The sequence below is a fragment of the Pelodiscus sinensis genome, chromosome 18, assembly GCF_052426305.1.
Source record: "Pelodiscus sinensis isolate ZL-2025 chromosome 18, ASM5242630v1, whole genome shotgun sequence".
Classification (NCBI taxonomy): domain Eukaryota; kingdom Metazoa; phylum Chordata; order Testudines; family Trionychidae; genus Pelodiscus; species Pelodiscus sinensis.
Window position 1 is genome coordinate 376,085 of NC_143069.1, and position 27,371 is coordinate 403,455.

The 27,371-nt window shown below is 49.7% G+C and overlaps 1 protein-coding gene across 6 annotated transcripts in view; it reads right to left on the minus strand.

The window, feature by feature from the left end:
- PAK4 (p21 (RAC1) activated kinase 4) overlaps positions 1 to 27,371 on the minus strand; it is a 93,654-nt gene that overhangs the window by 25,896 nt on the left and 40,387 nt on the right. Inside the window, exons 1-2 of one of the 6 annotated variants that reach the window (XM_075917210.2) lie at positions 23,435 to 23,758; positions 1,196 to 1,419 (exon numbers count right to left, since the gene is read on the minus strand). In XM_075917210.2, the coding sequence (XP_075773325.2) occupies positions 1,196 to 1,399 (204 nt within the window). In that variant the 5' untranslated portion in view covers positions 1,400 to 1,419; positions 23,435 to 23,758. Of the gene's footprint in view, positions 1 to 1,195; positions 1,420 to 11,187; positions 11,218 to 17,433; positions 17,851 to 23,434; positions 23,759 to 27,371 lie in introns of those variants that run through there. The other 5 variants (XM_075917213.2, XM_075917209.2, XM_089769826.1 and 2 more) reach the window with 5 other exon arrangements.

Sequence of the window (27,371 nt, forward strand, 5' to 3'; positions counted from 1 at the left end):
GGTGAGGCATGATCCAGACACACCCCACCTTGTTTTTAAACCTTCTTTCTGTAATTGAGCTGAGACACGGGAGTGTTAAGTGACTAGTCCAAGATCATACAGCAAGTCAATGGCAGAGCTGGGGCTCAAGTTCTCCCCCGATTCCCAAGCCCGCTTCACATCTACTAGCCAACAATGGCTCCTGTTCACTGCCTTCCCACTCACCCTCAGGTCATTACAACGAGTGACCTGGCAGCATAGTCCCTTCCACACGCCATAGGAAATTCTCTGCAGGGACATTTCAGGCATTCAGTCAGTCTTCTCCAGTCTACCCTTGCAGAGCTAAGTGCCCATGCGCAGGTCTGGGCAGTGCAGGACTTCCAGATGCTGCTGGGAATCGAGATCACTATGCTTCCTCCATCCCTCCCACAGCCCTCCGAGTCTGGCAAGCAGCTGTTTGGGGTTTCACTCCTGGCCTTTCAACTGCTTGCTTTCCGGGCCTTACCCAGTTCAACCGTTTTCTCTTTTTTTATGAGCAATCATATGCCTGGGAGAAAACAGTGGGGAACAGAAACGTGCTGCAGAAAATTACTGGCCCCAGACATAGAGCCTTTGTAACAGCAGCCAAGTTCTCCCCACTAAGGCCTATTGCTTCTTTTAGGTCACCGGGGCCTAGAAAGAATCAATGAGGGTTAGCATGAGAGCAGTGATATCCCGATGCTGGGTCCTTTTAGCTGAAGCAACAGACAATGCCATTAAGACTTGTGTTGCTTGTTACTCATTCCCTAACAAAAGCAGTGCACCAGGGATAGCAAGGTGCTGTTTAAACCTGCATCTCGTTGGCTGCCTAAGGAGAGAGGTGAAGAAACCCTGAATGCCCTGGGGGATCAAGTTGCTGTGTCACTTGGCCAAAGCGGCACCCCAAAAATGCACTAAGAATGAACCCATCGCCCCGGCCAAGCTTCCTTCTCTGTGGCTAAACACAGTGCTTTGGACTGGCACTTCCTGAAGCCAGGAGAACAGGTGCCTGGATCCAGTAGGGGTGTTATTCCTGTGCTACAAGTCTGAGCCCCTACATATGGTGGCCCCCTGAAAACCCCATGGATCTGTCAGGGAAAGGAGGAACCGTACGGGCTCTCGACCTAACCTCGTTCACCAGAGCCCCCTTGCACCTTGCAGAAACCAGGCCCGGCATGAAAGCTTGCCAGGCACCTACCTTCTGCGAGCCATGCTGAATAGCCGTGATGCACACGGGATCCACCAGTGGCTTGGGCCGCTTGGCCGACTCCTCGATGATGCCCTGCCATTGCCTTGGCAGCCCAGTGAACTTCTGCTCTTGTTGGTCGTATCCAGTGTGGACTCGGTGCTCAAAGTTGGAGGGGGCAGAGATCTCAATGCGTTTTTTCTTCTTGCTGAACATGGTGACGTTGGCTAAAAGACCTGAGAGAGGGGAATGAGAAATAAACATCAAGGAGGAAGGGGAGCACGTCACATCACGATGGAACTGCGGAGAGCCAGGGGAGGCTGCAAAGATAAAGCTCGCTCAGTCGACCACCGGCAGCCAGGTGGCAAGCTACCTAAAACAGTCAAATGGGACTTCAAATTGCCACTTCCTTTGCCCTAGATATCAGACAGGGACACTCTCCCACAGCTGACCAGATGCACATCTCTCCATCCTCTGTCAGAGCACTGCAAAGCATCTGAGCAGTAAGTCTTAAATATCCCAGAGAGGCAAAGTGGGGCACAGGGACAGGAAGGGAGGTGCCCAAGTTTACACTGAAGTCAGTGGCAGAGGCAGGACAACAATCCAGGTCTCCCGACTCCCCGTGTGTGAACAGACTAGAAGAGTTTGGTTTTGTTTATTGAAATCAGTACTTTTAAAAATAGCCTAATCAGAACTTTCGTACCTGGGAAAGGAGATTGATCAGTTCTCTACCTGATTGGTGACTCAGTTAGAAGAACTGACTATCTAGGACTGTCAGTCAATGCCCCCTCTACCCTGTTCCATCTGTGGGCAGATTGTTTCCATCCATGCTGTTACGTGCACCGAGGCATGTGTGAATGTGCACCACTAACAGAAACACAAAGCCTGGCTGAGGGTGCTCTCCACTGGAATCGATGCTGAGCGGCTGCACAAACACCCAGACTCCAGGGAACACGGGACCCGAGGTGTGTCGCTGGACCGGGTACCTTGCAAGGGATGACGGCGGCAGTTCGGGCACCAGCCCATTCAACTCTTGACCTGTCTGCGGAGATGGCCAACCAGAGGGGCCAGTTTGCACCAGCAATGGGGAGGTCTGAGATGGGGATGCATGTCCACCATGAACCGGACTGAGAATCACCAACCCATTTCACACAGGCCCAAGTGTCCTCCAATAGCAAACAACTTTTAGGCCACATAGCCGAGAGCCGGCTGACCTGGGAGCTCAGATGCAAAAGGCTCATGACCAATGCCTGGGGCTAGTCACATATCCATTTAAAAGGAGAGATGGATTTTTAGCCCGTCTCCAATTTTACTGCTGTGTTTGTAACAATCTAGCTGCTGGACTTCCCCACTGCCATGCCAGCTGGAGCGAATGCCGCTTCCAGAAGTTTTTTTGGCGCCCAACTTGAGATACTGCTTGAATTTGAGGGGGCAAGGGTTAAGTACTTGGGAGAGAGGGAGGGGGAGGGAGAGAGAGAAAGAATCAGGCTCCTTTAAATTTGTTTCCAATTTGGGCACCAAAAAAACCAGTCACTTTTGAAAGTGTCAAGGCATCAAAGTGTACTAGATTGTAAGCTTGGGGGGAGGGGAGGGGGAACTGGCTGTGCCGTATTTGCACTGTGCTGCACACACGGGGGCTAAGGCATCTAGGCATTGCCATAATACAATAGTAGGGGCCTGCAATTAGTGCAGGCACCAGATTGCATTCCATTTGGAGGGCAAAACCCCAGGAAACCCTTTGCTCCTCTCACATGTAAGCTTCCCTGATGAGTAGGTTCTCCCACTGGACAGATCTAGCCACCTGGTTTCCACAAGTGCCTGAGACATTTATGAGATTAGTTCTCATGCTCCTTTGAACACTTGGAGGAAATATCTAATCCCCCCTCCCCCGGTTGTAATAAAGTCAGAATAACTGGGACAAACCAGCTAAACGCTCCTACATGGCCAATGTTCCCTCTGTTTCCATCCATGTGCAGAATCAATTTTGTGATGTGCATCAAGCTACGTGTGGATGTGCACCATTAGCAGAAACACAGGCTGCCGGCTGTGGGCGTTGACTCTGAGCTGGGCGGCTGCCCAAACACTCAGCTTCCAGGGAACTCTGCACATGGCTAATGGTCTTACGCACAGTCTTCTTTTCCTCCCTTATACGCCCCCACACCTTTCCCGAGAAGTTCCCCATCTCAGTGCTCACATGGACACAGGAAACAGACAGCAGCTAGACGAAATGGGAAGGAGCCCCACCCACCGGGCCAATGCAGCCACGCTGTGCAGATGGCAGGTATGTCACGGCAGCTGGGGCAACGTGCCCAAGCACGCCGCAGCTTCAGGCATGTGACAGCTCTGCAGCTGGGCAAGTTCTGCTCTGACAGAGACTGAGGACCAGAAAACGCCCAGGAGAAATCCAGCCCATGCCACTGCTGGTCTGCTGCCGTGCAGAAAGAGACTGGTACGAGAGAGCAGCGCAGTCTGGAGCCCCATGCAGACAGACCAGGCAGTACGGTGTGCCCCAGACAGGGTGCAATGAAGCCAAATCCTCAGAGACTGGTGGTCACATTTCAGGTCTCTCCATTTGCCTGATCCCACAGGCAAGAGGATGCGCAGCTTTCCAGGGCCCCAGTTGCTCACCTGGACCCTGCACTGGCTCCCACTGAAGGAACAGTGTGAAATCTCTCACCTTGATCCTATCCCTGTCCCCGCTTCCACCTCTGGGTTCTCTCCTAACCCTTCCCGGCCACTGGTCTTTCCTCCTTCCAACCCTTCACTTTCAGATGCCTTCCCCAGATGACCATCTCCACAGCCACCTGCTTCGCCTTCTTGCCCAGGGGTCCAGTTTAAAACTCTGGTTTTCCAAAGCGTTACGCCAAGCCTGCTTTGCATCATCGTCATTAGTTTCCCCTCAAACTCACTCATTTCCTTCCTAGATCAACCTACTGTGGAGGCAGAGCACACATCCTCAGCATGACTACTCCTGCATACGCTTTGGCATGCTCCTTCTCTCCTAGGAGGGGGCACGGAGCTATTCCTGTTAGTACTGGGATCGTGCATTTCACATGCTTCATGGGAACAGGCTTCTGAAAAAGAACGTACATAACTGGAAAATGCTTTATGCAAGATACTCTTGTAAGGAGACCCTGCTGAATGTGTATATAGCTGCGGGCATGTATCATTCATGTATTTGACAGTAGAAATACAGCACATAAACCCATGTTAAAACAGTGATGTAAGTATGAGGGCCATTAATGGTATTTCAGGATCTTGACAGCCCAGAGGCCAACAAAAAAAAAGTCCCCAAACTCCTCCTCCCCCCCCCATCCCCCCATCCATTTGATGGACTTGTTTTCCCTGTAATCCTAGGGGAAGAGGGGTGATGGCTGGTCCTAACATGTGATCAGGGCACCTCATGCTGGAATCCATCTTGGATGCTGCTATTTTCCACTGAAAGTGAGAAAAAATTAAATTCAACACAAGCCTTTGGCAAAAACCTATAGAAAGGTGGGAGCGAATAATGGGGCTGCCATCGGGATACCCCTGCTGACCACCCAAGATGGCGGTGGAAACATCTAAGGCTGACCATGAGGAAGGATCAAGCCCAGACTCGGAGGCTGGCCAATCTGAGAAAGCTGCTTATCAGAATAACGGAGGGTGAGAGATTCCACGTAACCAGTTTTAGCGCATGAGGCTCAGCTGGCGGGTTTGGTTTTATCGGGCTCAGTAGCTTACTTTATTCTGTGCACTATTACTTATATCCACTTGGATCCTACCGTATTTTCCGGCGTATAGGACGACTGGGCGTATAAGACGACCCCCTATCTTTTTAATTAAAAGATAGGGTTTCATCTTATACCCCAGCGCCCCTCCGCCTCCTTTGCTCCCGGTGTCCCTGGTCTGCTGGAGATGGTCCCCAGCAGACCAGAGGCACCGGGAGCAAAGCCACCAGGAGCGCCTGGGCTTCCCCCCCTCCCCCCTGCCGGAGCCCCTCCGCGGCTTTGAAAGCCTCGGGGGAAGCCGGCGGGGGGGCATCCCAGGCGCGCATGGGCTGCCCCCCCGCCGGAGCCCCTCCGCGGCTTTGAAAGCCTCGGGGGAAGCCGGCGGGGGGGCATCCCAGGCGCGCATGGGCTGCCCCCCCTCCGGAGCCCCTCCGCGGCGGCACGGAGGGGCTCCGGAGGGGGGGCAGCCCATGCGCGCCTGGAATGCCCCGCCGCCGGCTTCCCCCGAGGCTTTCAAAGCCGTGGAGGGGCTCCGGCAGCGGGGCATCTGGCGTACAAGACGACCCCCGATTTTTGGGGGATGTTTTTTAACTTCAGAGGTCGTCTTGTACGCCGGAATATACGGTACTTACCAAACCCAATAAACTCACATTTGTTTATTAATAAAGCTAGTGTAAATCACTGTTACCTGGGAGGGGTGGGGAGGCAGCTGTGCAGCTCTCTCTTTACATAAGGGGGCAAACAACATGAGCTTCTGGGGTTCAGGGCCCACTGGGGCTGTGCGGAGACAAGTCCCTTTGTCTGAGCCTTCCCGGGGCAGAGCTGAATTCAGTGTCTGTATTACTGCGGAGAGCTGCAACCCATCTCTGAGTCAGTCCTACCCACCGGGCTCAGCAAGACAGAGTAAAGGGGCACCCTGGAGGGCAGGAAGGTTGGCTCAGCAGTATCTTAGCACATTAAGTGACAGTCACAAGGGGATCTCTGTGTCGGAACTGTCACAAGTATCACATACATTTCTGACACTCAGAAGAACAGCTGCGCAGACTAGGGATGCAATAGCGTAGTCGATCAACCAGTTAGCAAAAGTTTATAGGTTAATGCTATAGACCACACGCATTTCTCCCCCCTCCTCCTCCAGTACACTTTTTAGCAGGCTGGTCAGCAGCCTGGCTCAGTCCTGGCTTGCAACAGGTCCGGGACCTACCCCCGCTGCAGCTTTGCATTTAAAGTGTATTAGGAGGCAGGTAGGCAGATAGCCCAGCTCAGTTCCGACTCACCCCAGGTCCAGGAGCTCAGACCCACCCTGAACAAGGGCTGCTGCACCCCACGCTGCTGCCTCTCTCTGAGGCAGCAGCGCCGGGTGGCAAGCAGCCAGTCTGCGAAGGGAGCTGGTTTTTAAACTGGCTCCCCTCATAGACCAGCTCCCACTGCTACAGAGGCAGCAGCACGGAGTGGCAGCGGGTGCCTTGGAAGGGAGGTACACTGGCTGCTGGCCCCGCCCCCAGGGACAATAGAATAATGGACTAACCAATAAGAATTCGTGAGGTTACTCAAATATCGGTTAATCAGATGGTCAACACCCCTAGCGCAGATATGCAGAGGTCCCCTGGTTGTAGCAGCGACACATTGAACCTCCACTGCTTTGCTGACATTTAACAGCCCATTCCTTCCTCATGGGCTGGTTGGTCTGTTTAACCAGTTCTCCACTTGCGACAATCTCCCTTCCTGTTTCCTCCATGCTGCTCAGTACCTGTTTCCCAGAGAGGCACCAAACCAGTTTGGATTTGGGCATGGCTCCAAACAAGAGGAAGTCTCTGGGAGGCAAATGAGTGCAGACACCATACAGGACAGGAGAGGAGTCAATAACTCGTGACTGGCGCACTCACAGCACACCAGTCACAGAAGGATCATTCTCCCCACACAAACCAACCCCTGCCACTTATTGTGAAGCAGCCAGTCAGCTAACTAAGCAGGATGGGTGGCTTGGAATTACCAGGGGCCTGGGGCAGTAACTGTGTTACTCCCAGTGCCCAGCACTATAGAGCCTCAAGGCTCTACTGCATTACAGAAACACCATCTCCTAAGATCTAAGCTCTGCTCCTGCTTCTTGCCATGGGAGCGTAATAAGAGGGCTTGTGCCCTTTCTCTGCTGCTTTATGAGGTACAAAGACAACGTGCTGGCTTGGCTTTATAGCCCAGCCATAAACACCTCTGTAATACCGGAGCAGCCCACAACCCTCTAAGTACCCACGCAGCCCCTTTGAGGTAGGACAGTGCTGTCTGATGGGTCACGAAGGCAGACACACATGCAAAGCTGGGCTGTTAAGGCACAGCAAGCGGGGCTGTAAATCTGCCCCACACCAGCCTGCTGGGCACTCAGTGCCCATTAGCAGGGTCTGTATGAATGCTAAGTTCTGGAACAAGCTCCTCCCACCCAGCCATGCCCTGGCAGACTCCTTGGCAGGCTGCGTGAGGAGATCAGGGTCAGCCACCCGAATCAGGGCGTAGCTTCGTTGCCAGCTCTGCCACCTTTTAGTGGCAAGGGAGGCTTTGCAAGGAGTGCATGCGATTCCTGCCAGGGCTCGTCTGCAGCTCTTAACTCAGCTTCCATCCGCACACAGAGAACCCCGCACTCACCCAGGGTGCTGCTTGCAACTTGGGCAGGCTGGCCCATATCGGTGGGTAGGCTGGAGCTGAGGAGCACAGGCAGTCAGCTGCAAACTCAGCTGCTAAGTCTCCAATGCCTTCCCACTCTCCCCCACCCACCCCTGGTGCATGGAAAGAAGAGATGTTCTCCCACTAGACCCCTTAGAAGAATTCATGCTTCAGCTCAGCTTACTGCCGTGCTAAGCCTCATGGGATGGGTGTGCCCTCAAATCACAGTGCTCCATGTAAGAGTATGCAATACCCATGTGGACACAGCAACTCAGGCATTATTTCACGGGAGCGAAGCTAACTGCGGTGAAGACAGTCCCTTAGAAGCCTGAGGAAATGGAAACTAAAACTAACAATGCTACAAATAGCTTAAAGTAGCCTGGAAAGGGAATAAACACCAGGCTTGTTACCGGGTTCCATTTGCAATTGTACCACCAACCCACTGCGATATCTTGGGCCAGTCACCGTCCTCTTTCCACACGGGAAGCAGAATCCAAAGCCTGCCAGCTCTGGATCTGCACAGCCTTGTTCTAGAACCCGGAGATTTCAAAATGGTACCAGATAAATATTTTCCCAGCCAAAGCGATCCTGTGTTTTCGTCTTTCATTTACTCTCCACTTCCCATCAACTTGGACTTGGGTTGTTATCTTCCAGCAGAACAGCTGGATTTGGATCTCAAGCCTGAAGGCATTTTGCCTTATTTGCTTGCCTGTTCTTTCTGAGTTTGGAATACAGGCAGTCCCCGGGTTACGTACAAGATAGGGACTGTAGGTTTGTTCTTAAGTTGAATTTGTATGTAAGTCGGAACTGGTACATATTGTAGGGGAAACTCTAGCCGAACATTTCTCCAGGGCTCAGTTTTATTCTCCCACACCTCACTTCCCTCAGTCCTTTATTCTCAAGCTGAGGTGTCTACTGAGAAAAGCCGCTCCGCGTTTCCCTGGTCTGCTCGGGGGGGGGGGGGGCGCTAGCTTCGCGTCTCCCTAGTCTGCTGGGGGAAAGCAGCTAGTGCGGGGTTGCCTCACCCCGTTTGTAAGTAGGGATCCGATGTAAGTTGGATCCATGTAACCCGGGGACTGCCTGTACTTAAACTAGGAAGAAAATAAAACCAAATAAATGAAATTCCAATAATCAATCGAAGCGCGAGAAGAGCAAACAGGCAAGCTGCTATGGAACACGAAAGTAAGGTTATCCAGGTTTTGGTGATGAGGCTGTGGACACAGCCCTGTTGCTAAAATGACAAAACACTTCCATCCCAAACATGTTACATGCTGATGTTTAAAAGCTCATTAAGCAGTTGGGAATGCTTCTCATAAACCAAGCAGAAAAGAGAATCCAAAATCCAATATGGTCCTTAAAACTGACATAACTGAGCAAATGCTGAAAGAGGGCAGAGGGCAGGCATGCGGAGCACCACCTCTGCCGCGGGCCCCAGCACAGAGCTGCCATTGCTGGGGCTGTGCCCTTCCCTCCTCCCCCCATCCTTAGCCGCGTCCAGCTTTAAAACTAGACTCGGATATGTTTACGATCACTTTCTAAAACAGCAAAAAGCCCCTGTACTTTGCTAGCCAGATACGGCCACCACTGAGCAAGGGGCAGCAGCCACCTGGAGTCTCCCAGAGAAAGGATGCTCGACAATAATAGATGCACTTCACGTTCTGTGTGTGTCTCATCTGCTTGCAAACTTGGCAAAGGAACTGTCAGGGAAGTTACAGCCAACATTTTCCAACTCACACTCCTGAAGTGAAATTCCTAAATAAAAAAAACCAATCAATCAAGACTTAGCTGTTTAAATAGAAGTACCTTGGCTCTTCTGAACAGCTGGGAGCTACATGTGTTCAAAACATTGAAACCAGGACGTTTATTTACACACTGAAAACAGATTCAGAACCCTGAGTGCATTAGCTTATGTATTTAAATACACATTTACTTCTGTTGCTAACCCTGCCTTAGATTATTAGTGCTAAAACATGACTTACTTCTGACGAGTTACACTCATTCCTTTTTTATGGTGCTCTCAGATAGGAGGCAACAAAAACCGCTGAAGTCAGTTTTGCTCACTTAGAATCCAAGCTGCTTTTAGCACTTTTATATTTTGAACGCAAAACACCAAAGGAACTGTGGGTTTAAAAACACATCACTGCCACATACAAGCCTGATTTTACTCCCACTAAAAAGTGTATTTGCCTTGGACAGCTTAAAATTTAAGGTGTTAGACTAATTACAGTTGAAAGCACTCTAAAATATCACAGAATAAATCTTATAAAAACATTCAATGAAGAGTGACGACAGCCTGATGAGACAAATAGCCAATTCACATCCAATGGGGGGGTATGACAGAAGTCTATAAAATCATGACAGGTGTGGAGAAAGTAAATAAGGACAAGTTATTTACTCCTTCTCATAACATAGGAACTAGGGGTCACCAAATGAAATTAATAAGCAGCAGGTTTAAACAAAAGGAAGTATTTCATCACATAGCACACAGACAACCTGTGGAACTCCCTGCCAGAGGATGTTGGGAAGCCTTTACTTACAACAACAGTTTGTGTGTAAACCCAGAATGGACAGTTCCCTTCAACTCCTGAATCACTTCACAGTCCAGAAATGTCAATGAACAGACCAGTCCTCACGTAGACTCCTTGACTGAAAGGAGACATAGCCACACAGATGGAAACAAATGACTAAAGCCGATGGTAATTAGGGAAAGAGGAAACCAGCCATCCATTGCTTGTGAGATCATGGTCATGAAATGATTCCAAAAAGCTTCCGGTGTCTGAGGTACCTAGGAGTTCCAGAATGAAACTGATAGTTTGAGGCACCGTCTAAGACTTTCCTTTAAGAAGCAAGAGGGAAGACTCTTCCGCCCTGGGAAAAAGGCATTCTGGGTTTGTCACACTGCATGCCACCAATGATCCAAACAGCCCAATAGTGTCACATTCTTTGGAGGAAGTTCCAAGAACCAAATACCACCTCACATGCCAATCTCTGCACTAGCTCCACACTGGAGGGATTTCAATTCCTTGTGTCAATTCAAAGTCCTCCCTGGGAATGGCCGTGGCAACTGAAGGATTTCTAGGACTGACTGCTCTGTTCTTGCCCCCACGGTGCAATGACAGTGGAACTTCAGAGTTACGAACCACCCAGCCAGTCACAACTCTCATCTGGAACCAGAAGTACTCAATCAGGAAATACAGCACAGAACTGCATTTTTCTTCTGCACAGTAAAGTTTAGTGTAAACCACTGTTTGGTTCAGAGTTATGAACGCCCTCCATTCCCCAGGGTTCACAACTCTGAGGTTCTGCTGCATTGCCCAACAGAGGAAGGCTGTGAAGAGCTGCAGACAGAAGTGTCACAGAATCTGGCCTATGGAATTCATGGCGTGGAGAGAGGAGACCACTGGCTTTGCAGTCCTCAGAACGCAATGCAGAATTAACCATCTCTTTGGGCTGCTGTTGCCCAAGCTCTGCAAACATGCATGCTACTCACGCACCCAGGCAAACAATCCATCAACCGTCCACCTCTACATCCACCTCTGCTGGCAGGGAATCGCCCGCAATGGATACATAACTTCTCAGGGGCACTCGAGCTAGACAGGTATGGACGATAGCTAAAAAAGCTACAGTGACAGAACTTACTCCTACCGTGGTAGGGCCTATGGATCCCGGATCACAGCACAGGACTCAACTGTGGCAGGGAGCACACAGAGAACACAGCACCACCTCTGCCCTATCAAGTTTACAATCGACCTGGAAGACAAGAGGTAACAAATGGCAAACAGACAGGAATGGAAAAGCCACGAGACCATATCTGGTCCCTGCACATCTTCCTAGCATTGTTGGAAGCATCTCCTGCCAAACTGTTCCAAGGTGACATGGCAGCTGACCAAGCCTATGTATTTTGCAACACTCTTGTGCCCCAGTCTGATGCTGTCAAGAGATGGCCAGATCTCAGAATGGCTGGTCAGACCACGTACTGGACCTCTGTAGCTTCCAGCAGCGAGCAATCAGAGACCAAAGCTGCCTTTTCTCTTCCCCCTTGTAGGTGGTGACTGTGTTTGGTCTTCTAGAAAACATCACCACACTCAGCCCATCTAAACTAAATCTCTTCTCTTCCCCAAGAGGGCAGGACTACCCAGGGAGGCAGCTGAGAGAGACCCCTGCTCTCCCACCTTTGCAGTCTGAGAGTTTGACATAGGGCGAAGAGAATGGGACAAGGGATGTTGTCAAGCTGAAAGCCTTATATGCCAAAGGCTTTCTCTCTTTTATTAGAAGGTTCAAAGGGATTTCTAATGGTGTGCTCGCCGTGGTACTCACCAGGCAGAGGTCTCTGTACGTCAATCCCCAAACCTTGCTGGAAACTGTTTGATGTTGGACAGTTCCAGGCCTGGGTCTCTTCAGGCCCAGATATCACCTAAAAGCAGCGATACTTCGACCAGGGCTCGGGAACCACAGGTAGCTCTTTGCAGTATGTGGCTGAATTAACCGGTCTAAGTTAGTAACCTATCAGGGTGCTTTTACTAGGTTTTTAGCCAGCTATAGAATTCTTGGTCAGTCATTTTGCTGTGAGAATATTACACACTCAGGACATACATAACAACAGTAAATAAAACCACCAATTCCCCCTTTTCTGGGCAATGCTGATTAGTGATTTGGCTCCTGAATCTCCGAAGTCTGAGTATCCCTGACCTAAAACCACACACTGGGCCTGTAATCAAAAAGGGTGCCCAAGTGGCTTTGCCAGTGCTCCACGCTCTGCAGAGCACCTGCCTCTGAAGGAGGAAAGTACCCAACTCCCTGCACACAGTCTGAAGGTTTGCGCCACAAGTCGCAGGGAAATCTCCTGCACACAAGCAGGATGCTGCAGTGGGATCAGTCATGCTCACGTACAAGCACCAGGAATGATTGGTTCACCTCCCTGCCCTCCAAACTTGCCCAGGAGCAGAGACTGCCCACCAGGATGAGCAGAGGAATGAAAGAGCTTGGTTTGTGTAGATCAGCCAAATGCAAGCAGAATGTGGATCTGAGCATGCTAATTCTGTGCTGGGAGAGGCAAAACCCTGGAGAGAGAAAAGCTGCTGAAGTCACGGGAGGATGCTGGCACAAGAACAGAGGGGGAGAAACTAGCCAGGAAGCAAGGGTAGCTGGAGAAGAAGGTTTCTAGCCATCAGAAGGCGGTGGTTCTGGAATGACCTTGCCACAGTTTGTACTTGTATGTAGTTTTGTTGCTCTCAGGCAGAAATCAAAGTGCCAATAATCCCCTTTATGTGAGGAGCAGGCAGAATTTTTAAAACAGAGTGAGTGTCAGATTGCCAAATAGTGTTTTTAACTACAGACTCAGACCAGGACTTTGACACTGGATGGTCTGTTACTGCGACTGCAGGAACTCCACTAGGCAAGGTACAAAGCTGACTTGAGAGTGTTTTACACAGGGCTTAGAGCTGCTGTGCTCTGGACTAGCCATTACACAGGAAATCTGGCCATGGGGCGGACCCAAATGTATTTTTTCTGGTATAAACAAAGCCAGGGAACACTAAAGTTCTGTTTACATCATTAAGCATCCGTGTCCTTTAAAAATAAGATATAGCTTTAGTCCTGCCCAGCAACAGATCAAAGCAAACCACTCATTAAAGAAATCTACCAGAAACCAGCACATAGAAGGTGAAAGGTTTGTCCATCCCATAGGATACTGACAAGCACCGCCCTCCCACCTACCCATCCCCTTCCTTCCTTCGGACCAGACAAGCTGTATCTGGGGGGAAAGGAAATCCAACCAAATGAGTTATAGGGCTCTCTGGAGCAGAGAGGGGAAAGTGAGCACATGAGAGAGATAGAGATCTCCCTTGTGACTGATAGGTAGAAAACTTCCCGTGTTGATGGGGCCTTACCCTTACATGTTTCATTTGAATCACGCTCTGGGGTATGCTGGGGATGAGAGGTTCAGTATGAAGATGCCCCAGGGAAAGAGCCCTCTCACCGCAGCAGCCTGGGCCAGAAGAGAAGAGTCTTTCCATGGCCACTGCAGCTCCAGTAGCCAGAGCTGGGGCAGGGCTGCATGTGCAGGTTCATCTGTGCTCCCCAGCTAGAGCGAGGAATGCGGCAAACTGTGCCCTTTCCTCTCGCTTCTTGACGAAGGGGAACCACCAGCAATGTTCCCCTATGAACAGGAGGGAGCTTCAGCTCCCCTGCCCTCCTTCAAAAGCACCTGGGAAGCTGAAGGCTTGGGGCTAGGGTAGGTGCCCCCAGCCAGCCCCTTTTGCCTGCCTGGTGATGGTCTCTTTTCTATATGGTTTTCTGAGAAGCAATCCTCTTCCAAGCACATCCCATTGTACTGGCACAACCAAACCCTGACCTTGGCTTAAGTTAGAGTAAGAGGAAGCTGCATCCTGCATTTGACGGTCCTAGCTCTTCCCATTTAGGAGGAGTTCTTGAACACACAGACAAACTCTCCCAAACATGCTTGCTGACAGTAGATGTTGCTGACAGAGGGGTTGGGTATCAACCTCTTTTCCAAACTCGCCTTTGTTAAAGGACCAACTGCGACTGACTGTACAGGATAAAACCATGATGCCTTGAGGAGTCAACAAGCCAACAGAACGGACAAGAAAAAAACCCTTGGTATAACAACCTGTTTCAACAGCTGAAAGGAGACTTTGAGCCGCTGGTGAATGCACAGCCCTTGTAAACTAACACTCTTTACACTAGCCAGCTTGGTTGGACAAGAAAATAGCTGGCCGTTGACAAGCACTCCACTGTTATAGGTAGCGCGACAGTCGCCCGCTCATCTTCGAGCTGACACGGACCATCATGTGAATGCACAGTAAGTCTACTTCACTGAAAGAGTCAAAACCCACAGTCCCAAGTCAGAAGGGGAGCAGAGGAAAGCTACACAACAGCTGACAACTCAACAGCTGGCTCATCCAAGCCAACCCCATAATACAATGTTATTAAATGCAGCTGGTTGGCAACATCACCTGGTGGGCCCGGAGTAGGCAAGCATCTGCAGCAACTCCTTTACCAAGCTTCTCAGACACAGTGATGTAGGCACTCGTCAATCTCATTCTACCCCCAAATCCTCAGAGCACATTGCTAAGAGACAAGTCGAGTCATCCTCAGCGTGAATGAGACAAGAAGAGTTTCCTCTTATGAATGAATGAAAAATTAAAACTCAAAAACCAGATGTTGAATCAAAATTTGTAATGGGGGGGAAGGGGCAAAGCAAGAGAAAACCGACGCCTCTTTAGGAAACAGCCAGAGCCGCATTCCTCCCTAGTGTAACCTGACTCTGGTGAACTATCAGCTGAGTGCATTAAGGAACCCAGAAGGTGTCTGCAAACATCCTGGCTTCCTCAAAGCAGCAGTGGGTGGGCACAGCCGTCTTCCTTAGCTGAGAGGAGGTCAGGGGGTTAACAGGGAACAAAGCAGATTCTCAATGATGCGGCACCAGGAGTATTTCTGGATTTACATCTTTAACACACACACAGAGTTTAATGTATTGCTCAGGCAGCAGAATTGCATGAAACACCTTCTGAATTCGTCTGATGAAGTGGGTTTTACCCACAAAAGCTCATGATCCAATATGTGTGTTAGTCTCCAAGGTGCCACAGGGTTTCTTGGTCTTTCTGAACTGATGAACTATTTAGGGCTCTCATGCAAACTTTACTCCTGCAAGTAAACTCTCTGACTCTAGAGGAATCCTTGCTGAGGGGGGTGGGGAGAGGAAGGACAGGGGGATGGATAAACTAAGGAGAAACATTGTAAAGAAGGGCTAACTACAGCACCCACGGGGGTTCCCAGCTGATTTGCATCCAAGTACTAGCCAGGCTCCAGAGAGGACCAGGCCCTACAAATTTAGTGCTAGTAAAGATGCAACATGGAAGCTTCTGGAAACGGAGGCCACATCAGTGCTATGGGCAGCCTAGTGCTGACGCTTTCTACAGCAATAGACAGAATTTCTCAGTCATAACAGCAAACCCACCTCCCTAAGGAAGGCCGCTGGGCTGATGGAAGAACGTTCCCTCTGCTCTAGCTGCCTGCACCCTGGGGCTAGGTCACCCTGATGATGGGGGCTCAGGAATGTGGCTCTCTCACTAATAGAGGCAGCAAGGTGGAGCTTGCAAATTACATTAGGGCAGGAGCTCTCCTGGGTAAAACCCACTTCTCACCTGATCGAATATATTTGTGAGTCTCTACGTTGCCCCAGACTGCTCATGGTTTTTAGTATTAAGCAGGTTAGTGCAGCATGAAGGCACCCAACCATGGATTAAAATGAATTGCATTGCACAAAACACAGAGTCCTAATCCACACAACTGGACAATCCAGGCAGGAGCCTGGCCAGCTTCCCCTCTGACCTGGAAGGACTAGCGATGACAGAGGATTTCCACCCCTATGATCTCTGTGCCAAGCCTGCCAAGAATGAGGGTGGCCAGGTGCCAGCGAGGGCTTCCAGCTCACATACGCCACTGAACAATCCAGCTGCGTCACTCCAGACCTGCTCTGGATGTGTAGGTCACCAGTTCAAGATGCTCTTTACCCAAGAGAGTCCCCACAGCTAACCAGACCCTCCCCCAGTTGGGACAGAAATAGCCGCAATCCCTGCGCTGCCTATTGGTCCCAACAATTCAACAGACAGGATGGATTAAGCTGATCGGTGGAGGCGTCTCCCTGGATGTGACGGGTGTGCAGTGCACTGCACTTACTACCCCGACGCTGCTCCCGCGATATCAAGTGCAAGACTGATGCCCATTCCTGGGTAAAATTCCCAGGACTAGGACCTGGAATCCTAAGGGACAGCACTGGAAAATCTGCAGATTAATACACACGTGTTTAACCCACCCAACGCCAAAACGGCAAAATATGAATGTGAAGACTTAATTTTTAGAGCCATTCATGGATTGTAAACACCAAAAAAGCAAAAAGATGCCTTCCACCCTTTTCTGTTGGTACCTTTGCAGAACACTCACTCGCCTATAGCCAGGTTACCTTGGCTGTGTGAGGACTAGGTTTACATCAGCAGGGCAACTAAGAGAGATAATCCCTACAGATCTTCACGCCAGCGAAAGTCTGAGGGCAAGATTTCTGCCCATATGCAGCACCGAAGTAGTTCCAACCCTGTTGCTGCCTCTGGTGCCTGATGGCAAAACAAAGGCCAGCTTGTTGACAAAAGCAGCCAACGCAGCTGAAAGAGTTCTGAACAGATCAAGAACATGGAAACAGATGATGAAAAAGAAAAGGAAGCTCGGCATTTCAGACTGCTCCCCACTTGATTGGTTTTTGTTCTAAATTATCTGTTTCTTAAAGTACTAAATGAGAAACCATCGGAAACGGATGCTGACATGCAATGGCCACATTGTTCTTTCGCCCACCCAGACACTGGCAGGTCTGGAAAGGCACATCAAATTATTCATGTCTACTAATGGGAGAAGATATGCAACCTCTCCAAGTACAGCACAAAAGCACAGGAGATGGACAGAGCCTGGTCAGACTCTGGAGGCTGACAGAGCATGACCAAAAAACCCTCCCCGTATTACAGCATCTTCCAACAAAGTGCTTGCCATAGAGAGGTGACCACAGACTGCACCCTGTCCCATCAGTTCTTTTTCCACTACACTGAGAGAAGCTTAAACTTGGCCACATCCCAGGAATGCAGTGTGCCTGACTGGATTGCAGAAGCATTTTTGTTTCCCCCCACTTGTTTGGAGCGCTTCACATCTCATTCCCTAGTTACCTCGGCTAACTGGATCAGGTTTGGCCACCAGATACACACCACTTGGATATCAGGCCTTTGACCAAGCTCCTCTGAAACAAGAGGCCGTCCGTAAGGATCACAGAGCATTAACTTGTGCTACTTACAAGGCAAAGAGGCATTCAAAAGAAAAACTTACATGCCATTTCTTCATGGGACTGCATCTCTACTGGTGAAGTGCAGGAGGCTGTGCGGCAACTGCAAACAGATGCTCCTTATTTATTACTCTTAGACTCCTCCTCCCTGTCTCCTTGCAGCTCCTCCCACAGAAGTCAGTTGGTTGGTTGGCAGAAGCCTTCCTTCCCCCATTCCAAGATTGAATTGCATGTGTTAGGAGCATTCCAGCACCAACCAGCTGGCCTGCCTACTTGCTCCTCCCAGGCCAGGAGTCAGAGATCCCGCCCACTCGGTTTGTAAATTCCAGCACTTAACCTTACCAAGCTCCCTCTGGGATCTGCTTCTGCAAGTTTCCCTGGCAGCTTTTCCAGTCCCACAACAAAAGGAGTAAGGTAACAAGACAAAAAACACTGCCATACAAAACAGGCATTCTAGTTCATCTCAGTCCCATATAATGGTGTTTCTCAACCAGTGGTACACATACCCTTACGGGTACTCGAAAGAAGTCTGGGGGGTACATCAAAACAACTGAAATTTGGAGAAAACTGAATTTGTTTTCAGTTTTACAGTGCTTTATTATTTTTGTACTTTTTACACCCAAAAATGTCATCACCTGCCCGGCTACAATTAAGTTGTTTAAAAGAAATGTATTGCAATGGTAGAAAAAAAATGGTGTGTGTCTGAAAACTGTAGGCACGGGGGGGGTACTTTATAAAAAAAGGTTGAGAAACACTGCCATATAATACGCCACAACACTGAAATACAGCCACCTCTTGGGTGGAATGTGGCAGCAGCTGCACAGCACAAGCCGTATACACACTAGTTTAGAAGAGGAAATGAAGCAACCTGTGCCCTGTTAAAATGGAAGGGGTTTGTTATGTTTGAATTCACACAGGGATTAAGTGGTACTCAGCACTTATATGGCAGCCTGGTCAGAGGATCTCAAAGAGCTTTATATACTTAAACCATTAATGCCTATCCCAGGGGCTGCTGAGACAAATATAGGATGAACCTCTCTGGTCCGGCAGGACCACGGATGTTGATGGACCAAAGGATCCCAGTCACGGACCTCAATGGGTGGGAGCTCAGTGTCCTCGAGACAGGGAGCCCCCGGAGCAAGGCCAGTGACTGGGGCAGGGAGCCCTACTGGCCAGGAGTGCAGCCAGGGGCAGGAAGCCCTGCCAGTAGGCCCAGGGCAGAGCACTGGCCAGATCAGCGACTCACAGGGAAGCCCCAGGAGAGCCTGAGCCTGACCTCCTCTGGTCCAGCAAACTCCCTCATTCAGGACCACTCAGGTCCAGGGTGCCGGACAAGGGAGGCCCAACGGGTATTACTCCTATTTGCATTAGGAATATAAAATCCTGTTTAATAGTTAATCAAATACAAGTTACATTTAACCAGTTAATGGGTTCCCGAGGGCAGATACAATACACAGAGCTCCTAACCTGAGTCCTATGCTCTCAAGCGTGTTCCCTGCGCAGGTCCAGTGGCATTTTCAGCAAGTAGTGAACACAAAAGGAGAAAGGCCTCTCTTTCACTTCCAGCAAAGCCCAATCCACCCAACGGCTCCTTTGGGACAGGAGACCTGGACTCAAAAGGTGACTGATTAGATTGCAAGTGGAGGGGTGAGGGGCAAGAATACAGGGGAAGGCAGAAGTATCCTCCCAGGTGCTAGAGACCTCATGTGTTGGCCAGCTGTGGTCACAGACCTCAGTCACTGTAGCTAGCTCCCCCTGCAGTCTGCCCAGCTCCCACATGAAGTGGGAAGGCATCCAGCCGGTCTCAGATGTTCTTCAGCTGCTTGTGTATTTCATGTACCAGGAGAGACCCTCTTTCCCAGCCTGCAAGATTTCCCTTCCCCCCAGCACATCCTATAAAGAAGCTCAAAGCCATCTGGTACTCCTGAAGCACAGGGCAAGTTGGGTATTTGTGGAGTGTGGGGAACATCTTTCCCCACACGGATACCCCACCCCCATCCAGTTTCTTCTGAGTAGCAAATGCTGCCCTGTCCTTAGGGAAGGGACAGCCTACTACTCTGTCCCACCAAGTACGAGGGTCCCCATCTTGGCTTGTGCTTAGGCTCTACAATAGGCACAATTAAGGAAAACAGCTTCCAATGCCTTGATTTTCACAGTGACCTTCTGGCCTATTAGAGAGCCCCCCAGCCCTCGTGCTCAGGAATCATTCTCTTCACAGAGAACCAGCATCCACAGGGCTGGCCAAGCACTGCTGTGTCACCTACCTGATTTGCTGACTCAGGGAAACCTGCTGCCTGCATTCACCTGAGTTAAGCACTAGTGAAAAGCCTCAATGCCCACAACTATGCCTCCCTAGTCCCTATTAGTCACACTGGAGTGATGGCCAGCTTTTTGTATCATCCAGGAAAAGAGCTTCACCCCACTTCCAGGTAATGACTCAGTGTCACAAGCCTCCCAGGGGATGGTAACCACCTCACACCCTCTTTTCACTGTCCCAAGAAAGTTTCTTGCTAGGATCTTTGGTCCCCAGTGAGTCAAGTTTCTCCTTTTTGTCCCAGCAGAAACCTGCAGCCAGCAGCACAATACCTGAGTCTTATCAATGAAAAAAGCAGGAATTCACTACCCTGTTGTGAGACTATTTTCAAAAGTGCTGGGCTGGGGTTTGGCTTATGCCTGCTTCTCAGGAAGCACATGGGTCTTTACACCAGATGTATTTTGCACATGCATGCGTGTGTACACACACACACACACACATACACACACGATATTAGTATATTGGCAACACCCCCTCCAAGCCTTATGCAGGACTGGTCAGAGCTACAAGATCAACTACTGCCATCCAATTATTCCAGCTCAGTATAGACATTAATCTTGCAAAACTCTACCTTATGGGCTTTTTCCCCTAAAAGGTTTTGCTTTAGAAATTATATGAGGCAAATCCCATTGCCACTGGACTCCTGGGTTCTTCTAGCCCCTGCTCTGGGAGGCGAGTGTACTTTGGTGGGCTGGAGCAGAGAAGGCTGGGGGCACCTCAAGTCCCTTCTCCAGGGGGAAGCTACCACGGTGGCTGTTTAAACCCTACATTCCAAGGCTAGGAGGGAGCAATCTAGGACTCAGGGTGATTTTTTGAAGCAGCAAGGACTAGCTTTGCCATCCTCACATTTAGGAAGCAGGTTTGGGATCTTGGCTGATGAATTTTCATGATCATTTTGCCCAGCTGGTCTAACCCTTCCCCTCCCCTGCAACATTCCCCTTGCTGTTCCCCTCTTGCAGCTCCACACCAAACTGTGCTCCAGTTAGAGTGACACATTCCACAGCCTGCAGTCCTAACCCAGGTCACATTCCCTTTATCTCTCTGCCTCGTTTAATTAGTCAGCCATTAACCAACACTTTTCCCAGCCATGGATAAACAACACACAGCAGAGCACTCCTTCCTGCCAGCACACACCCAGGAGTGTGTGCACAAACCCTGGCAACTCCTAGCACCACCTTCACATACCAAAGTAATACAATGAAGAGGAGAGAGAGTCTGACTGCAAGAAAACCCATGGGTTGCCAAAAAGCTGGGTTCTTCCATATATCCGGGAAGCAGGCTGCTGTGGGGTTCCAAGTATGGAGCTCCCCAAACAGATCTGCCTTATCCTGACTTAGGCACACTGGTCAGAGTAAGTCAGCCTCACCCCACCCTGAAAAAGCCCTGAGTGATGTCATTTGCACACTTGCCTTTGTCTTGAAGCACATTCTGTTTTCTGCAAAGAACATCTGAGCTCAGTGGCATAGCAGTTCTATGGACAGGGGGTAAGTTAAGCTCAACTAACTCGCACGGCCCCCACTGAGAAGTGGCTGAGCTCGGTTTACCCTGGCTGACACTGCTGGTTCTGGTGGCCGTGGAAATGAGTTATTGGTATCATGGTAACACCTAGGAGACAAGCATGGACCAGGGCCCCACTACAGCACGTTCGTGACAGTTGCTGCCTGAGGGAGCTTACCAAGACACCCTGCCATGCATAGTATCAGCTCAGCTGAAGCAACAACAGACAGAAGGTGCCTTATAGTAGCCAAAGCTCTATTGGCCAGAGCCAGTTTGAGTTAACCTGTGAATGCCAGAAACCAGGCTTGGCCTCCAGAGCCCTGCCTGCAATAAGCTCTCCATCATCTCAGCTACACTGGTGGGAACCCTTTTGTAAGTCTCTCTCGTGCACATGTGTGCGTTACACTCTGAGATAAAACAGACTAGCAAGGACATAACAGGGTCACTAAAATCCCAGCCAAATAAAAACAGTCTAATAGGAGAGGGACATACCACCTCCCCACCATACACCCCCTTCTATCAAAAGATGGAGAGGAAAATATACAAGATGCTCCCTTATTAACATGCCCTAGAAGGCAGTACATTTGACTGGCACTCTGGGGACCCGAGCTCTAATCTCAGTATTCACTGGAGTGCTGGATGATGCGGGTCAAGTCACGTCACCTATCACAGCCTCAGTTTCCCCATCTGTATCAGGGGGATAATGATACCGACCTCCTTTGCAAAGCACTTTTCATCAGGACATCTCAAAGTGCTTTAAGAGCAAGGGGTTATGGATATCAAAAATTCAACTCTACCCCTTGAACACATCAGTGCATCTGTCCAAGAGTCCTGGTGACCAAGTCCTTGCACGACTGTCACTAAAAATTGAGGGTTACTTTAAAGACTCAGGATCCTTTATAAAACCCTCAAGCAGCCAATCAAATCTGTAAGCCAGCTGTCCCCAGAGTAAAACTGGGATGGCAATTCAAATAGAGCATCCACTTCTCAGTCTCACCAACCTTCCATTTTAAAAGCATGTTCAGAAGGAAAAGTTATTTCTTTACAGAAATAATAGGTTGATTTAGTTGGAATTGGTCCTGCCTAGAGCAGGGGGCTGGACTTGATGACCTTCTGAGGTCTCTTCCAGTTCTATGATTCTACGATTCTACAGAACAGCAAGGTAAATCAGGGCAAACCACAGCATTTCGACCATTTTCCTGTTCAGCGTCTTCATATATTTAATAATCATAAAAGGAGTCTGGCATGAAAGATCTGCCCAGTTGTCTTGAGTTTGCTCTTGGAATTTTCACTCCAAATATCAGGCTACTTAAGTTCAACGGCATTTACACTTATGCTGTAGGCAAAAAAAAGACAAGTAATTTAATTTTTCTGGAGAGTAATGACAAAAAATAAGGGTCTCAAAACAAAGGTAACTACACTTTGGTTATTTAGTCTCTTTCATCCAACTATCACAAAGCCCCTTTTACACAGATTCATCAGTCCAAGTCTGTGGGGGAAACATGCTTTAAGGTGCTCTGACAGCACCCAACACTTCCAAAACATTTCACTCACAAACTTCCTCTCCTCGATTGATCCCAATGATCACCCAGCTCAATTTGATAGGCTGTTTTGTGACAGTCTCTTAAAAAAAAATTCGATTCCCAGAGCGGTCAATCCCCCCCCCCCACTGACTCAGGCTCACTAACAAGACTTCCTATACAAAAATCAACCTAAATACAGGTGGCAGCCAGACTGAAACTGAATTTTGTGCAGATACTGGGTTAAAGTTCAAACCCTCGCCCTGTATCGAGCAATCAGCTCATTTTGCCCCTGCTGTTGTGCAGGAAGGGGGAACTCCGGGCAGCTTAGATTTTGACAGCAGTGAGGTGGAGAAGTTTTTTTTTTTTTAAACTTTAGCATGGAACAAAAATGGAACTCCCCCCCACACCCCTGACAAGGGCAAGAGGAACTAGGTTAGCCAGAAAAAAAAGCACAGATATAAAAATGCTATGCTGCTTTTGGAAAGTGGCCCTCAAAGAAGTCTGCCCAGCTCCCAAAAGCCAGCTTGCTAACAGGTGTCCATTTCTCCTGCCTTTCGAGTACAGTCTTCTTGGCTTGCCAAGCTTCTGAAACAGCACACCCACACCCCTTCCAGCGGCCCAGTCAGGCAAGAGAGTTGGAGTACACTCTCCCTTCTGAAATACGCCCTGTGTTGAACTCAGCATAAAGCCAGAAGGCAGCAAACCACTCACCTTCACCATCCTTCTTTCTGCCTTCTGCCAATCGGGGTGTGTGTGGGGAGAGAGGGGCCAGCAGGAAGAGTCAGGAAGATCCCTCACTCAGAGTGCAGGAAAAACACAATAAAAACAATTCCTCTTCCCCTTCCAAATGAGTAGATTTGCTCCTTGGTAGAGAAAGGAGGCTGGTGGTTTGGTTGCTAACTCAGCTGCTCCCTCCTCGGCTCGCATGCCGTCAGTTTCAGCGAGACCCAGATGTCTGACGTTGCAAATGCTAAAGCGCCTCCCCCCACAATGCCAATTGGTCTACACTGGGAATAAGGGCGTGGGGGGGGCCCACAGCGCCGCCCAGCTCTCAGCAAGCCAGCCGCATTGGGAGCAGAGGCCAGGGCAGGAGCAGCTGGGACTGTTCTCTGCTAGACCTTGGGGGTGGTATGTGTTCCGATTTGTGAGAGAGGAGGTGGATGAGGTAATATCTTTTACTAGAACAGCTTTATGGATTTCACAGCACACCCATCACCACAGGAGGTGGAGGAACAAGTCAGTCAGGACCTGCTCCTTACGCCACCTTTTCAACCCCAGGCACCCACCCAAGTGGCAGCCCTGCTGCTGCAGACAGAGTCCCTGGAGACAAACTGCTGAACAATCCCCGTAGGGCAGTAGCCTCCCTGCATGTTTCAGAGGTGCAGCCCCGCTGGAAATCAGCTGTCTGCACTGTCTCATTCGTTTGGTTTTTCCATCTTAAATCTTTCGCAAACTGCTTCAACATAATGCACAGCCCTTGCTTTGAGAGCCACTGCTACTGCTGTAAGGTGCAAGTGGGAGGACTTGGGTGTGACCTGACCCTCCACCCCACGCCCCCCCAAAGGCAGATCTCCGCACTTACCTGAGGAGACTTTTTAAACACAAGCCACAATAGCTGCATTTACCTCTCCCTGCCCCTTGTCCAGGCACACAGTTACAGGATATCATCTGTGCACAGAGCCTGGGGAATGGGGCTTTAACAACAGGATATTTTGTCCTGCCCATCACCCTCCCCCCCTTCTCACTTTCCTCTATCCCAGCCCCTCTTATCAGAGGACAGGAATGGGCAGCTCACCATAGCAACGCAAACCAAGCGCCTTTCAGCTCCAGGAGTGAGCGCCTGTAATCCACACAATGAAACCCGGACTTGTCTTCCCTTCATCATCTTGCAGTTACTCTTCACTAGGCTGCCAGCAACAGAGCTCAGGGCAGAAATCACAGCGCTGGGGCAGCGTTAACGCCTTCACACAAGGAACCAACGTGGAAAGGCAGACAAATTCCAACCCCAAGAGCACCCCACGGTCCCAGGCACCTCTCAAAACTGGAAACTATTCTTTCAAGGGAGCAGAAATCACCACAAGTCCCACCCCCATCTCAGTCCTCGACAACCTTCATGTTGCAGTCATTTTATAATGCAGCAAACAGACCTCTAGCTACTGAGCTAACATCTGGGACTGAAAGCACAGCCACATCTAGCAGCCTGCAAGGTCAGAAATCAGGAGACACACAGCACACTGCCTGCTGGACTGGGACAGGCAAGGGTTAAAAACCAATGCCAGCAAGAAGTGGAGCAAGAAGATTTGAGCCTGCAGCCAATGAAACAGCCACGTTTGAAACAAAGCAGCCAGTCAAGTGCTCCAGCGGGTGGATCAAGATCCAAAGAGGGGGAGGAAGGGAGAGGGAGAGAGAGAGAGAGAATAAGGGCAACCCAATGTAGTGCCAGTTTGAAACCACTGCGCTCCTCCAGGGTACACGGCAGGGTCCCCCCACCCGCAGCTTGAGACAGCTGTCACTAGCTGACACCCCCTCCCTGCAACAGCCGGCTCACAAAACAGAAGAGCCAAAGGACCTACCAGTTAAATTTGATCAAGAGATTTGACTAGCACTGGTTATGAAAACCTCCTCACACCCAGAGGCATTTTAGATGTCTGAGAGACAGGCACACGGAGCCATGCAACAGCAATGTGGTCTAGGTATTCATTGGTACTACTTATTCTGTGCGCTAAGGCAGTGGTCTCCAACCTTTTAAAGGAGGAGATCACTTTTTGAATTTAAGTGCAATCCAGGATCTACCTCCAACCCAGATACCTTTGCTCCACTTCCTTCATGACACTTCTCGCTCCATCCTCCCTCCCTTTCATCAGGCAGGGGCAGAGGGTTGGGGTGCAGGCTTTGGTCTTAAACTAAGGGATTTGAATGTGAGAAGGGCTCTGAGCTGAGCCTGGGGCAGGGGTTGGGGGCCAGGAGGGAGTTCAGGGTAAGGATCTGTAAGGGAATTTGGGGCTAGGACAGGAGTTTGGGATGCAGGAGGAGGTACATGACTGACAAGGATTCAGGCTCCAGCTAGACACTGCTTACCACAGATGGCTAAAGGCAGGCTCGCCCCTGCATCACTCTCAAAAGCAGCCAAACTCCCTCCCTCCCAAGCCCTGTTATGTTCCCCCATCCCTGTTCTGTGGCAATAAGACACAGGGTAGGAGAGGGAAACAGCTCCAAGGCAAAGGGTGGGAGGGGCAGCTGAAGTGCTGCACTTGATAGTCTCTTGGCCAAACAAGTCAAGATCACCTGTCAGAGGCTTCAAGATCTACTGGTTGGTGACCACTGCCCTAAGGCATCAGAGCATACTCTGAGGACAGAGCCCAGAAGCCCCAGTGTGAATCAGAGCATGAAGTTCCCAAGCTGCTAATGTGACTTTATGCATTTTTCCTCTTGGAGCAGTCAGTGCCCTAAGCATCCCAGCTTTCATTAGAGGGGGATGGAGGGAAGAAGCAAGGAAGTGGCCCTTAGAGTTAAGGTGAAAAGCTTGGAAACCCCAACCCGCAGAGATCTCAACACCAGAAAGCACACAGACAAACTTCCTTCACTCGATGGTTTAACCCAGAGTCTCCATGTTTGACTGCCTGGGCGGTTAGCAGTAGGGATATAGCAAGACAATTCCATGGACACCAGTCTTGCTTCCTTGGAAGGATGCTGATTGCATTTTTGGGTTTGCTTTGTTTCTTTGAACTTGAGCAGGTGTAAGGGAGACCACTGCCACCTCAATCTTTTTGTAGCACTTTTAAGGCATAGCTCTCAGTGCTTTCCAAGGGAGCCAAGTCCCATCTTCATTTTACAGATGGGGAAATGGAGACATAGAAAGGGTAAGTGACGAACCCACAGTCACCTAGCAAATCAGTGGCGTAGCCAGGACTACAGCTCAGCCCGCCTCACTGTTCTATCAACTAGGCATTTCTACTCCCACAAATCCCACAGTCAGTCAGTTTCTCCATGCAGTTTGGTTTGGAAGCCTCTACATTTAAAAACATTTCTTTCTTTCCTTGGTGGGTTAAAATTACCCTTTGATCTAGTTTATACTTCAAAGTTTTGCTGGCACCACTGTCAGTTAGGTATGCGTTTCTTTGCTGATAAAGCCACGCAGACAACTGTCCTAGTGTAGACACAGTTATACCTGCATGAAAATATGCGTCAGTATAAGCTGCATCTATGCCAGTGGGCTGAGCAGGTATAGCTGAGTGTAAACACGGCCTTAAGGCTTTACATAGATTTTTAGCATATGATCTTAAAAGAAAAATGAAACCCAAGATTAAGATACTGAAATGAAAACGTAGGCCAGATTACGAATGAGGTAATTTAACCCCCCTCCCAAACCAGGAAACAGCCCAGACTTCATAAACCTGCCACAATACTTGGCCTTGAATCTCACAGTTGTCTAAAGCTTGTGTGCCCATCTGTTCGACGCAGGAAGCAAACCAAGAAAGCACAGTCTGCCAATCTAATTGTCCTGTCCCATGAGGCGAGGAGTACCCTGTGTTTCCGTCTCCTTGGGAGTGAGGGTGGGGGAGGCTGAGGCTATTTGAGTTGTCCCTGCCAGATGTGTCACTATATGTAAGTCTTTCAACCTTTGGAGGTCTGTGCCCATTTTCAGGGT